This window comes from Lathyrus oleraceus, chromosome 4, assembly GCF_024323335.1.
Source record: "Lathyrus oleraceus cultivar Zhongwan6 chromosome 4, CAAS_Psat_ZW6_1.0, whole genome shotgun sequence".
In the NCBI taxonomy this organism is placed as follows: Eukaryota; Viridiplantae; Streptophyta; class Magnoliopsida; order Fabales; family Fabaceae; genus Lathyrus; species Lathyrus oleraceus.
In genome coordinates, this window is record NC_066582.1 from 447,052,356 (window position 1) to 447,066,186 (window position 13,831).

At 38.6% G+C, this 13,831-nt stretch overlaps 1 protein-coding gene and 1 pseudogene across 1 annotated transcript; both read left to right on the forward strand.

Annotated features, from left to right (window-relative positions):
- The first annotated feature begins 453 nt into the window (after positions 1 to 453).
- On the forward strand, positions 454 to 553 carry LOC127077269 (uncharacterized; annotated as a pseudogene).
- A 9,891-nt stretch (positions 554 to 10,444) lies between these two features.
- LOC127137912 (secreted RxLR effector protein 161-like) lies at positions 10,445 to 11,575 on the forward strand. Its single transcript, XM_051064319.1, has 2 exons — positions 10,445 to 11,000; positions 11,475 to 11,575. The coding sequence occupies exons 1-2, from the start codon at positions 10,445 to 10,447 to the stop codon at positions 11,573 to 11,575; spliced, it is 657 nt and encodes a 218-aa protein (XP_050920276.1).
- The last annotated feature ends 2,256 nt before the right edge of the window (positions 11,576 to 13,831 follow it).

Here is a 13,831-nt window from a genome sequence, read left to right on the forward strand (position 1 = left end):
AAGTTTGGATGGTTCTTCCAATTTGGGTTATAGGTATTCAAATAGGGGCTTCCTTGAGCATAGTTTACTTGCTCTGCTTGGATTCCAGTCAAGAGTTGACATTCCGCAGGAGTGTGGCCTTGGATTCCACAGACCTCGCAATTCTGAGTTATAGCAACCACGGCGGCTGGAGGTGATACATTTAAACTTTCAATTTTCTGGACCAAAGCATCCACTTTTGCATTGACGTGATCAAGGTTACTTATCTCGTACATGCCAGTTTTCGGTTGAGGTTTTTCCACCGTTGTTCGTTCGGTTCCCCACTGATAGTGGTTTTGGGCCATGCTCTCGATAAGCTGGTAAGCATCAGCATAGGGTTTGTTCATTAGTGCACCACCTGCAGCGGCGTCTATTGTTAACCTTGTATTGTATAAGAGACCATTATAAAATGTGTGAATTACTAACCAGTCTTCCAAACCATGGTGTGGGCAAAGTCTCATCATGTCTTTGTATCTTTCCCATGCTTCGAAAAGAGACTCGTTGTCTTTCTGTTTAAATCCGTTTATCTGGGCTCTTAACATAGCTGTTTTGCTTGGCGGAAAATATCGGGCAAGAAAAACTTTCTTCAACTCGTTCCATGTGGTGACTGAGTTGGAAGGAAGTGATTGAAGCCATCTTCTAGCGCTATCTCTTAATGAGAAAGGAAAAAGACGAAGTCGAATTGCCTCTGAAGTGACACCATTAGCTTTAACAGTATCAGCGTATTGGACAAATACGGATAAATGAAGGTTTGGATCTTCGGTAAGATTTCCAGAGAATTGGTTTTGTTGCACAGCCTGCAACAGCGAAGGTTTAAGTTCAAAGTTGTTTGCTTCGATTGCGGGCGGAGCAATACTTGAATGCGGTTCATCTTGCGATGGAGCGGCGTAATCTCTAAGAGCACGAGCTGGTTCTGCCATCTCGGGTATCGAAGGAAAAATGTTTTTGAAATCAGGAAGGTCTACAGGAGGGAGATTGTTCGCAGCACGATATTCCCGAATTCGTCGTAAGACTCGGAGATATAGTTCGATATCGTTGATTCGTAAATAGAGCGGTTCGCCTTGTGAGCGAGTGCGTGGCATACAAATCAACGAAAGAAAGAAAATAGAAGAAAAAGAAACCTTAGTCTCTACAGCGTAACGGAAGAGTTACGATATCGATTGAATAAAAGTCCCCGGCAACGGCGCCAAAAACTTGATCGCTCGACTGGGTGAGTCGAGAATGGGATACAAACTGCAAGTGCACAGTTCTATCGCGTAGTTTTAAAAGATATCGATCCCACAGGGACTTATGAATCGATATACCGTTATCTAAGGTTACTACGTAAATCTAAGGTGAAAATGTTTGATTGTTTGGGGAAAAACTAAGAGCTAAACTAATATCTAGATTAAATATTAATGAAACGGATATCGGTATGTAGTTCGTCAAAACTAGGGAATCAAGTCTTTGTCGGTCTCTTGGTTTTAAAATGAATCGTTTCGGTTAACTTTATTGGTTAAAGGTTTTATCTCAAACTCTCGCTCTGTTGAATAAACCATGATTTTATATTAATGTAGCTGTCACTTATAATTAAGTCAAAAACCATATTTTGAAAACAATAAAGTTGCAGAAACTCCTTTTAAGAAAATACTGACCGTTTTAAACACCCTTATCTCAAACTCTCGCTCTGTTGACTTAGGTTATATAATCAAATCCAAATGCTTAACTCTCGTCCTCACATTCAATCTTTAAAAATACTTTTTGGAAAAGGTCAGAATTTAATTAACTCTAAAACTTGCTCTCGCCCTGATCTAGAATTAATGCCTAACTTACACTGTCCAGTTAAAATCTCAAACTCTCGCTCTATTGATTTTAACTTCTTTATGTCTTTTACCTTTTGTAAAAAATCTTGTTATTAAACCTGTAAGTTGAGACCGTAAAAAGATTGATTTTGATTTTAAGTTTAGATAGACCGACTCAGTCTTGATCCCTTATTCTGCTTACTTTACATACCGATACCTAGGCAAATTAGCCAGACATGCTAGATAAATAAGAATTTATATCATGCATAAACAGACTCATTCCAGGCAGATAATATAGATAAATAATAAAACAAAATATTAAATAATGATTAAAGAACCTGAATGCGTAATACAATAGTCTTGAACACTCCACCACAAGCCGGTAGGATTTGTTCTTGGATTCTTCAATTAAACAGTAAATTAAATCAAGGAAATAAAACTGGAATATAACGTAAGGTTAAATCTGGTATAAAGTTGCACAATAGTTTCCGGTGTAGAAACTATTATGCGAAAAATATCTAAAAGCTAAAACGGGAAAGGTAAATTTGCAAGGGAAAAAGAATGTAAAGCTTGCAAAAGAAATAAATAAAATAAACAATGCTGGAAAAGAAAAATAAGCAAAAGCTAAAACAGAAGGTTTGAAAAGCTTCGGCAGAGTAGACGGCAAAAGAGGGGAGAGGAAGCGGACCCCTTTTAGGTTTCTAATGTAGCTATTTATAGTAGTGCTTCTAACTGCTTTTTGTTTCCCACGAGTCTTCAGCATGGCTAAATACACGGCGTGGGCATAGGACACGAACTCTCTCAACGTCTCTTCAATTCTTCTGAGGGCGTGACTTGCGCCAAAAAGCTAGTGGAATGGTGTGACGCTCGTCACAGGGGTGCTTTTAGTGTGACGCTCGTCACAACCCTTGTGACGCCCGTCACAGGCACAACGTGCGCTTTCTTTGGGCTGGGCTTGGTCTTTGATATTTGTTTCCTTTTTACTCCTTTCTACACCTCCTTTTCTTCCCTTTTTCACTTTTGCTTCAAAATGGATACCTGACATAAATAGCAAGGAAATACTGCATAATATCTGATAAAATGAGATAAACTAAAGTAAATGATAATATAATCTAATTGAATTAAGTCTTAAAATGTGATATAATTTCGTGTTATCAAAGGGTACCAAGATCATTTCACATTGTATTGCAAATCATCAAAAGCAAGGGCGGTTTCGAACACTTTTTCTACAAAAAGGAGTGAAAGATGCCCACATTTGATAGCTCAAATAAGCACTTTTGGGCATCTAACAACTCTCCCCAACTAGATTCTTGCTTGCCCTCAAGCAAAGTATGCCTCTTGAAGGACAAGAGGATTTGCTTAAAGAAAAAGGTTTCTCCGAAATCGGATAAAATGGCTCAAACACAAGAGAATCAACCAGACACAAGTTCCCAATGGTTAGAATAACGTAATACACAAGAACTAAAACTTTGTAGCAATGCAAAACATGTAACAATCCACAACAATGTTATCCTGAATGAATCACCCTATCTCTCCTCTTCGAATAAGGATTGAAGAAATTACGCGTTTGAAACCGCGGGGACAATTTCACTCTCCAACAAACAATGCAGAAATCAATTCAATTCATACAATGTCTAACAATTATAAATGGAAATGCGGAAGCACGAAGATCACTAAGGTCTTTTCCGGTTGTAGCTTGGTTAGGTTTACAAACAAGGGTCATATCTAAGGCCATTGAAAACGAACTTGCCGATGCAAAAGAGACATTCACTGTACAAGCTATTCACACATCTCAACTTTGTTCCATTTGTTTCTCATTTGAAACCTTCACAACTCTTATTTCACAACTCAAATTTGTTTTTCATTATTTTTCTTCCAAGCAAGCATTCATTTTCATTTTCTCTATTTTTTTTCTTTCTTTTCACATCGTATTCACAAAACAATGTTTCTCTTTTCTAATTTTTTTTTCAATGCTTGCTCGGTTTTTCAAGAGTTGTGGCACTTACCGATTCTCTTTTTCGTTCTCCCTAACTTATCTTTTACTCACCCTAAGTGAATGCTCTTGACTTTTTACGGCAAAAGAACATTTATACAAAATTTCCGTGTTTCAAGAAAAAAGATTTTGACATCTCGCCTTATTTCAAGCTGAGATTCAACTGTTTAAGCTCAAAGGGGTTAACGAATACTCTCTCTGCTCACGGGTAAGTTGTATTTGGAACTGGTTGTGCTCGAAAGAAAACAAGCGCCTTGACCATTTCTAATTGCTTCCACAAATTCACAATAATAAAAGACAAAGCATGAATCAAATGAATCAACAAAGTTTATTAGAATCCATCATTTTAGTGTACCATGGAGGTTTCCTCACAGTTTGTGGTTTTAAGTCCTAGATGAATCATTCATTCAATTATGTTGCAAAAAGAACAATATTCAATTACAAAAAGAGTAAAGTTCTTAATGCATTCTAAAATTCTAACCGGAGGTAACCATGTACCTTAGCATTATTCGCTTGTTTATTTTTATCATTGCCATCCAAGCTCGGATGCACCTTCATTGGATACTTCTTTGAGGAGCAACCAATCTAGAAGGTTTGACACTCAACAACCAAAAATTTATTAAACAAAAGAAATTAAACCAAACACAATAATTTAAAACATAAAAAAAACTATTACTTCAAAATTTTAAAATGTGCGTGGGGGACAAAACACCCAAAAAGTACATAACCAAAACCAAAATACTACATATCTGAAAATACAATAAAATAAAACATAACATGAAAAATAAAACAAACTTAGCCCTCATAGGACTCAGAATTCTCATCACTACCGACCTCAGAACCGGAACCATCATCACTATCATCATCATCGTCATCAGCACCACCAGAAGTATCAACACCAGAAGCACCTGCACCCGCCCCCTCTTCGAAAACAGGCATGTCCACAGGCCAGCTAGCGTGCTGCAAGAACTGCTCACGCGTCATCATCGGATGCTCTCCGGAAGGGTCACGTACCTGCAACTGTAACAACTGCATAGAATCGTGAATATCAATCATGGCGCGCTGAGTCGCCGCCATCCAATCCCAATTATAGTTGTAGACAGCCTGCTGGAAAGGATCAAATCCTTGAGCAAAAGCACCAGGACCATCAGAAGCCCCGGTATCATCAGCAGCTGCACTACTCCTGAAGTTCTTGGGCTTACATGGAATTGATAGAGGTGATTTTGTGCAAGTGAGAGTAAGTCTGATCCTTATATTCAGACTTAAAACAAAATAACAGGTTTTTGACCAAATGAGTGGCCCTGTGAAACAAAATTAAAGTTCTTTCATGCTACGCTCGCCACTGCCTTCGCCTAGTGAGCAGCTAGCGAATCAGCTCGCTACTGCTTCGCTAAGCGAGCAGCTAGCGAGCATGACAGTATTTTGTTTTTTCAAAACAGCATGCAAAACACCTCTCAGCAAGTTTCCAACAATTTGAATACCAATTCCACACAACAGAAAGCTGTAAATACTTACAATGTTGGGGTGCCTCCCAACAAGCGCTTGTTTAATGTCGGATAAGCTCGACGGTTCGACGGTCTTCACGATCCGCCTTTGTTGAGCAACTTCCTCAAGGGCTTTGTTGTCTTCAAGAGGTTCTTGATGAACCTTCGATAAAACCTGATACCACCCTTTTTCGGAACTATTTGCACAACACTCACCCATTCACCATCGGAGATAGAACAATTCATCTCGGCCTCTACTAGCTTGACAACTTCCTTCTTTTTCAGCACTCGTATCAATTGATTCTCCTCTTTTATGGACAAAGTATTGCTAATGATCACCGGTTTAGTACAGTTATCACCAAGGAACACATACTTCAAATGTGGCTCTAGTTTTGGCTCCTCTACTCTCTTTGTCATATCCACGCCTTTGCTTGTCTCTTCATGATAAACAAGTTATCCACAAGCCTCTAATTCATGCAACAATGCTTCCACCTCTTTTCCTTTATTTTTGGTCGAAACTTTGTAGACTCCGATAAGAGATCTTTCTGAAGGATTAGAAACATGAACCTGGTTTGCGACCTCCACTAGTTTCTCCTTGGTGGCATCGATTCAGAAAGAATCATGCTTCTCATTAGGATGCTTTTTGGCTTCAAAAAGATGGAAGGCTACCTCTTCATTTTGGACCCTTACTTTCATCAAACCGTTGTCAACGTCAATCATCATGCGTGCGGTTTTCATGAATGGTCGGCCAAGAATAAGCAGAGCATCATCATCCTCTTCCATATCAATCACAATGAAATCAACCGGGAAGAAGAATTTGTCAACCTTCACTAACATGTCTTGAGCAACTCCATATGGTGAAGTGGTAGACTTATCAGCTAGTTGTAAAGTCATCTTTGTAGATTTGATCTCAACGTTTCCCAATCTTTTAACAATGGATAGGGGAATTAAATTGATGCTAGATCCTAAGTCAATCAAGCCATTACCCGTGTAGGTGTCTCCAATAGTTACCGGTAAAGCGACTCGGCCCGGATCGGATTCCTTCCTTGGGAGAGTTTTTTGAATGATGGCACTACATCGTGCATCAAGCAAGATTGTCTCGGGTTCCATGTACCTCCGCTTTTTAGTAAGTATGACTTTCATGAATTTTGCATACTTAGGCATTTTCTCCAATGCTTCGGCAAACAGAATGTTCACTTTCAGTTGTTTGAATATATCCATGAACCGGGCGTAATGCCGTTCATTCTCCCTCTTAGATGGAGCATGTGGATACGGAAGGTTTTGGATTGGAGTAGCGCTCACTACCTCCTTTCCTTTAGCAACTCTAGAATTCCTCTCTCTTTTCTTTTTCACTCCCTCCACCATCACTTCATCACTCTTATTTTTTTCGACTTCCACACTTCCTTTATTTTCTACTTCACCATTTTTTTCGTCCTTTTCAACTTCTTCCTCACTCCACTCCCCAACTTCACCATCAATACTATCCTCTATTATTTTCTCCTCATCTTTTTTTTCATCCACTCTTTTTTCACTCTAGTCTCTTTTTCACTCTCACTAATCAACTCCCTTCCACTTCTCGTCGTTATCGCTTTACAATGCTCTTTTGGATTCGTTTGCGTGTTCGCCGAAAAAGATGGTCCGGGTTGTTGTTCCGCTAGTTGTTTAGCAAGTTGACCGACTTGAGTTTCGAGATTCTTGATTTCCGCATCGCTGCTCTTTTGATTAGCCATCGACATTTGCATAAATTGTGTCAATGTCTCTTCTAACTTTGAAGTCACAACCGACGGTTGTTGAGGTTGCTAAGGATTTTGGGGAGGGTTTTGACGGCTAGAAGTACCACCCCCATAACCTTGGCTATGGTGATAGTTACCCCTTGGTTGGAACCCTTGATTTCCTTGAAAGTGTTGTTGTTGATTTTGAGGATGTTGTTGATACGGTTGTTGTTGTTGTTGCCTCGGTTGGTAGTCTCGTTGGTTCGCCATGTAATTCACTTCTTCGAACCCGGGAGGTGGACAAAACCCGGTGTCATGATCACCTTTGCAAAGCTCACAACAAGCTATTTGTTTAGCTTTTGAAGGTTCTCTCAACTCTTTTATTTGTTGATTAAGAGTTCAACTTGTTGTGAAATGAGTTTATTTTGGGCAAGAATAGCATCATTCGTTCCAAGTTCAAGCACTCCCGATTTCTTCAAAGATTTGCCTCTACTTTGACTTTGGAGGTCATTTAGAGCCATTCGGTTAATGATATCAGTAGCTTCTTCGGCGCTTTTAGACAACAAAGAACCACCTGAGGTAGCATCCAACAAAGTCTTGCAATTAGGTTGAAGGCCATTCTTGAAAATGTAGATTTGCGTCAATTCGTCAAAACCATGCCCTTTGCACTTTCGAAACATGGATTTAAATCTTTCCCATGCCTCATTCAATGATTCGTTGGTTCCTTGCGAAAACACGGAGATAGCCGTTTTGGATTCCATGAACCGGTTATGGGAGAAAAATCGTTCAATGAACTTCTCTTCCAACACGTTCCAATCCGTCATGACTGCAGGTGTTTGATCCAAGTACCAATCTTTGGCTTTGCCGAGCAAAGCATGAGGAAATGATCTTTTGAACAATGGTAGCTCTTGAGCTTGATCAACTCCGGCTGCCAATGCTATCTTGTAAAATTTGGTGAGAAAAGCAAAGGGGTCTTCATGGTCCATTGCGGTGAATGGACTTCCGTATAGTAAGTTAAGAGTTCCCGTTTTCATCTCGGCTTGCCTTCCCGTGTGGTTGGCAAATTGAGCTGTATTCCTTGGACTGTTGACACATGGTGTGGAAATGGGCGGTGATTGTGGTGGTGGATCCATGATAGGTATGAAAGGTGGTGGATGTGTTGTAGAAGAACTTTCTCCTTGTTCTTGTCGTTGTCTAGCTTGTTGCCTCCTTCGTCTCGTTATGCTATTCAGTCTCCTTGCGGTTCTTTCGATCTCGGGATCAAAAAGAAGTTGGTCCTCAGGAACCTGCCCTCGCATAAAACGAAAGCTGCACACGAAACCAAACAAATTAACAAGCACAAGTCAAAAATTCAAAAGTTAAAAATTAAGCAACTATTGCGATGCTCGCAATATCAATTCACAATCCCCGGCAACGGCGCCATTTTGTTGGTTAGTGTTCAGAGTGTCGGGTTTTTGTAATCGTCTTCACAGGGATTGTGAGATATCGCCGCCATTCGACAGTTGTTAAGTTCTTAACTCGTAGTAATAAGGGGTTTTGGTTTTTGGTAACGGTAGCTTGCATAAAAGAGTAAGAAATTGCGGTTAAAGTTTTGGTTTTAAGATTTGAGAAATATTGTCAAAGTTAGGGTTCGACGATCACTTTGCATGCATATGTTCGATCAATAAAACTCATAAACTCCTTCTAGATGATAAACTATTTCACAAAGTCCTCCCAATGTGTTTATCTCTAACACACATTGTGGGTTTTCCCATTTTGATCCATTGTTGATCTCTCACACAATCTATCAAAATGACAACTTTTTGGTTCAACTTTATGGTGAACAAAATCATTCATTACTATCTCTAGCTAACAAACAAGATTGGATGAAAACCTAGGTAAAGAGTTGGAAAATATCTCTCGATCATAAACCAACACAAAGAGTTATCTATAAAACAAAGTTTTCACCATATATTCATCATCAAAGAGTTTACAAATGAAGATCATCCCATATACATACAAAGCTTATGATCATCTACATCTAACATTGACAAAATGAAGGACTTAGCTACTCATTTTCTTGGTAGCTTGTACAACAAGTTTCGGTTGAAGGTTGATCAACATCCGAGTCGAAGAATCGAGATTGGATGGGAATCCACCTTCTTTTTGTGGAATATTGTTAAGAGATGAAGAAATATGAGAAAAATGGGTTTCTAGGTTACAAAAATATGATCCCAAGAAATGCTGAAAAATATCTAAGTTCTAAAGTTGTGTCCTTTCCAAAAAGTGGCTCCTGCTACTTATAGTACTGGTTCCTGAGCTGTCATGCTCGCTAGGCGAGCAGAATGGTTTGCCTAGCGAGCCCCAAAATAAGCCACCAGAAGCACCTGCGCCCAGAGAAATATCTAAGTCCAAATTTCATGTGTTCGCTAGGCGAAGAATCCTTCGCTAGGCGAAGCCCACGCTTCCTCCTTCGCTCCAGCGAGTTTAGATGGTTTTGCTACTGGAATTGCTCGCTGGAAGCTCGCTAGTGGCTCGCCTAGCGAGTAAGTGCTAGCTATGGTTTTGTCCAAGTCTGGGAGTGTTCGCTACTTCCTTCGCCACAGCGAGTTTGCTGATTTTGCTACTGTAAAATTCTGGGAATGTTCGCTGGAAGCTCGCTAGGTGCTCGCCTAGCGAGCACTTCGCTGCATCACTCGCCTAGGGAGCATGCTGATGAATGCTTCCTTTCTTGGTTCCTTTGCCAACTTTCTTGCGTCTTTGTTTTCTACTCTTTCATGCCTAATTCCTGCACAATAACACACAAATTAAGGGTACCAAGATCATTTCACATTGTATTGCAAATCATCAAAAGCAATGGCGGTTTCGAACACTTTTTCTACAAAAAGGAGTGAAAGATGCCCACATTTGATAGCTCAAATAAGCACTTTTGGGCATCTAACAGGTACCAGATGGGTGTTTAAGAACAAGCTTGATGAGAATGGTATAATTGTTCGAAACAAAGCTAGATTGGTGGCCCAAGGATACAATCAAGAGGAAGGCATTGATTTTGAAGAAACGTTCGCTCCAGTTACAAGGTTAGAAGCTATTTGTTTATTACTTGCTTATGCATGTTCATTAAATTTTCAATTATTTCAAATGGAAGTCAAGAGCACATTCTTGAGTGTCTACATCAATGAAGAAGTCTATGTCAAACATCCCTCGGGCTTTGAAGACTTCAAAAATCCTTCACATGTTTTCAAGTTGAGGAAAGCTCTTTATGGCCTAAAGCTAGCACCTAGAGCATGGTATGATCGTCTCAGCAACTTTCTTTGTGAAAAGGGATTTGAAAAAGGTAAAATTGACAAAACCTTATTTATTAAGAAAATAAAAGATAACACTTTATTGGTTCAAGTCTATGTTGACGACATCATATTCAGCTCAACAAACAAACAAATGTGTGAAGAATTTTCATCAATGATGCAAGGAGAATTCGAGATGTCCATGATGGGTAAGATAAATTATTTTATTGGACTTCAAATTAAGAAACTGAAGGATGGCATCTTCATCAACCAATCAAAGTACTACAAAGAGTTTTTAAAAAGATTCGACATGGATAGTTGCAAGGCAATGTCTACTTCGATGGGATCCGGATCTTATGTTGATCAAGATGAATCAGGTGTTTCGATTGATATAACAAAGTATCGAGGTATGATTGGTTCCTTACTTTATTTGACGGTAAGCCGTCCTGATATTATGTTCAGTGTGTGTCTTTGTGCTCGTTTTCAAGCCAATCCAAAAGAATCACATCTCACCGCTGTTAAGAGAATCAAGAAATATCTCAAGGGAACAACAAATGTCGGCCTATGGTATCCTAAAGTTAGTATTTGCAATTTAGTTGGTTATTCTGACGCTGACTATGCAGGATATAAAACTGATCAAAAAAGTACTAGTGGTACATGTCACATCCTTGGAAATGCATTAGTTTTGTGGGCTTGCAAGAAACAAGCATGTGTTGCTCTAAGCACTGCCGAAGCAGAATACATAGTTGCAGGTAGCTGTTGCGCTCAAATACTTTGGCTTAAGCAACAACTTCGTGACTACGGACTCGATCTTGGATGCATTCCTCTTCGTTGTGATAACACAAGTGCGATAAACATTACAAAGAATCCGGTCATGCACTCAAGAACCAAACATATTGACACTCGGCATCACTTTATTCATGACCACGTGCTTCAAGGAGATGTCGAAGTCACATTTGTGGATACTCATAGTCAACTTGCCGACATCTTCACAAAACCTTTGGCGTGAGAACCATTTTACAAAATTCGAAGGGAACTTGGGATTCTAGATGAATGTGACATATAATTTGTCAAAAACATATCAATAATCAAAGGTGCACATACATTTCCAACTCATCTATTTACATTTGCAATTTATTTCATGGATCTCTACTTCTACTCCTTTCTTTTACATGATCCAATGGGTGTCTCTTGCATGAATCTTTGTTAAAAATGTGTTTTTTTAGCTTTTTTGCACCGAGTAAATCGATTTACCCATGATATAAATCGATTTACCCATAAAACAGTAGCACTAGTTTTTGTATTTGGCATATTTGGCACTGAGTAGATCGATTTACCCATGCTGTAAATCGATTTACCCATAAAACAGTAGCATTGTTTTTTTTCGTGTTTGGCATATTTTAAACTAGGTAAATCGATTTACCCATGATGTAAATCGATTTACCCCTGAAACTTTTCTCTTTTTGTGCTTTCTAACCTCTTGAGGGTATTTTTACAAGTTATGTTGTATACTCTATTTTATATTTGTCATGTGATTATCTTTCACCCATCTTTTCCTTCTTTTTGATAATGTCAAAGGGGGAGAAAGGTGTTATGAATTATGCTTGTATGCTTGTGAATTTCCTAAGGTACAAATGATACAAATCTCCTTCAAGATGATCAAGTCAAGATGATCATAAGCTTCTCAAATTTAGGGGGAGTTATACATCTCAGGGGGAGAAATTTTTGTTTCCAAAAATCGCACGCATCAAAGAGGATTATTTGTCATCATCAAAAAGGGGGAGAATGTGAAATCAAGCTTCTCTATGATGAATCTTTTTTATGAATACAAAACTCCAAGCAACAAGAAGGCAAAGATTTTATTCAATGATAAAGCATCTTGATTCAAGAAGTTAAGCTTTTCACTTCAAGAAGGTATAATGAAAATAATTACCTTCACTAAAGTCTTAGATGCTCAAGTATTCATATGGCTATTGCATAACTTTTCATAGTGCATGGGGAATGTCTTAGAAACATATTTTTCATTTTCAAACTAGGTAAATTGATTTACCTATAAGGGAAATCGATTTACCACTCAAGCTTACATATTTTTTAAAAGCAAAGAATAATTTTTTCACTTAGGTAAATCGATTTACCACTTAGGGAAATCGATTTACCACTGGAGCATTACTTTTCCAGAAGCGAAATTTTAAGTTTTTTAACTAGGTAAATCAATTTACCTCTTAGGGAAATCGATTTACCACTGAAAGATTTTGAAATTTTTTTAACGTTGCAACAGGGTAATCGATTTACCCATTATGTAAATTGATTTACCACTGTGCATTTCTGAAAAATCAGTGGTTGTTCATACACCTCTTCATGCACCATTTCATGGAATATTTTCAATTCATCTTTGACAATTGTTCATGATTCTTTCAGAACATTACCATGTTTCATTTGAGGTGTTATGTGCATATAAATACATGATCTTTCAAATTCAAATTTCACCTCTTCCAATCAATCTCTTAGAATTTTCATAATTCACACTTATTGTTTTAAACCTTCATTTAAGATATTTTCTACATATTTTCATATCATTCAAAACAGAAAATTCTTGAACAATCTAATATCTTTGGGTTGTGAATTATTTTCGTTGGAAGAGAAGATCAAGCAAATTGATATATCACTTTGAGTGATCATTATACTACAAACTTTACATTCAATCCATTGTTGTAATCCATATCTTATTTTTTAGAGTTGTTGAAAAATAAGATTGTGTGTTTTGTAAACAGCTTGTTGTCCAGGGTTGTTGGAAGCAAGAGAGTTGAGTTTGAGAGGATTGTTCTCATATCAACTTGGTAAATCACAAGAGGTTGTTCTTGGTGATTGCGTCTGTCGTGTACTAGCCATAACAGATAGTGAAATCTCTTTCATGTTGAAAGGGGACTGGAGTACTCTCGATTTGTGAGGGGAACCAAGATATTTCTTCGTGTTCTTTACCTTTCCGCACTTTATCATTCATCGCTTAACATAACCAGAAAAGAAAGAATAACTTTTTTCATAAACCGGAAAAAGTGTTCAAAGATCCTAATTCACCCCCCTCTTAGGCGCTACTCAACTAACAGTTTCTTGGCTGGTGAGGTGGCATGTAGTCTTGGAGATCTTCCACACGCATTATCAATGTTACCATTTCATCGATCAAGCCATACATGTTTTGTTCGGTTCTGAAAGCATAGTCATGCTGATCATGCTGTATTTGGCGAATGATTTACTACATTTCAGTTTGCTGAGCTTCCGTGTTCTGGATTTGTAGGTCGCGTTGAGCGTCTAATTCGCTATGCCGTAGCAGTTCAGCATAGATCTCATCAAGAGTGGCTGGTGCCACATTTTTTCTTCTAGGTCTTTGACTGGAGGATATACCTGCAACATTTTCAAATGACATGTGTGTGGTGTGTGGGTCAGTAGCGGAAGCAGTTTGCTCCGGAATGTGATCCTCATCGGTGTCCTCGCCAGCAGCTACATTCTCAGGAATATGCGCGGGGACTTGGTTAGGCACCCGATCATTAGTATAACAATAATTATTCGGGTTACGCACATCTGTGCG

Bases quoted from the DNA above. Each gene is read 5' to 3' on its own strand.
- LOC127137912 (XM_051064319.1), top strand. From the start codon at position 10,445: ATGTCCATGATGGGTAAGATAAATTATTTTATTGGACTTCAAATTAAG. The intron at 11,001-11,474 runs GTAGCTGTTGCG...GTGTTTTTTTAG, and splicing joins AGCAGAATACATAGTTGCAG to CTTTTTTGCACCGAGTAAAT.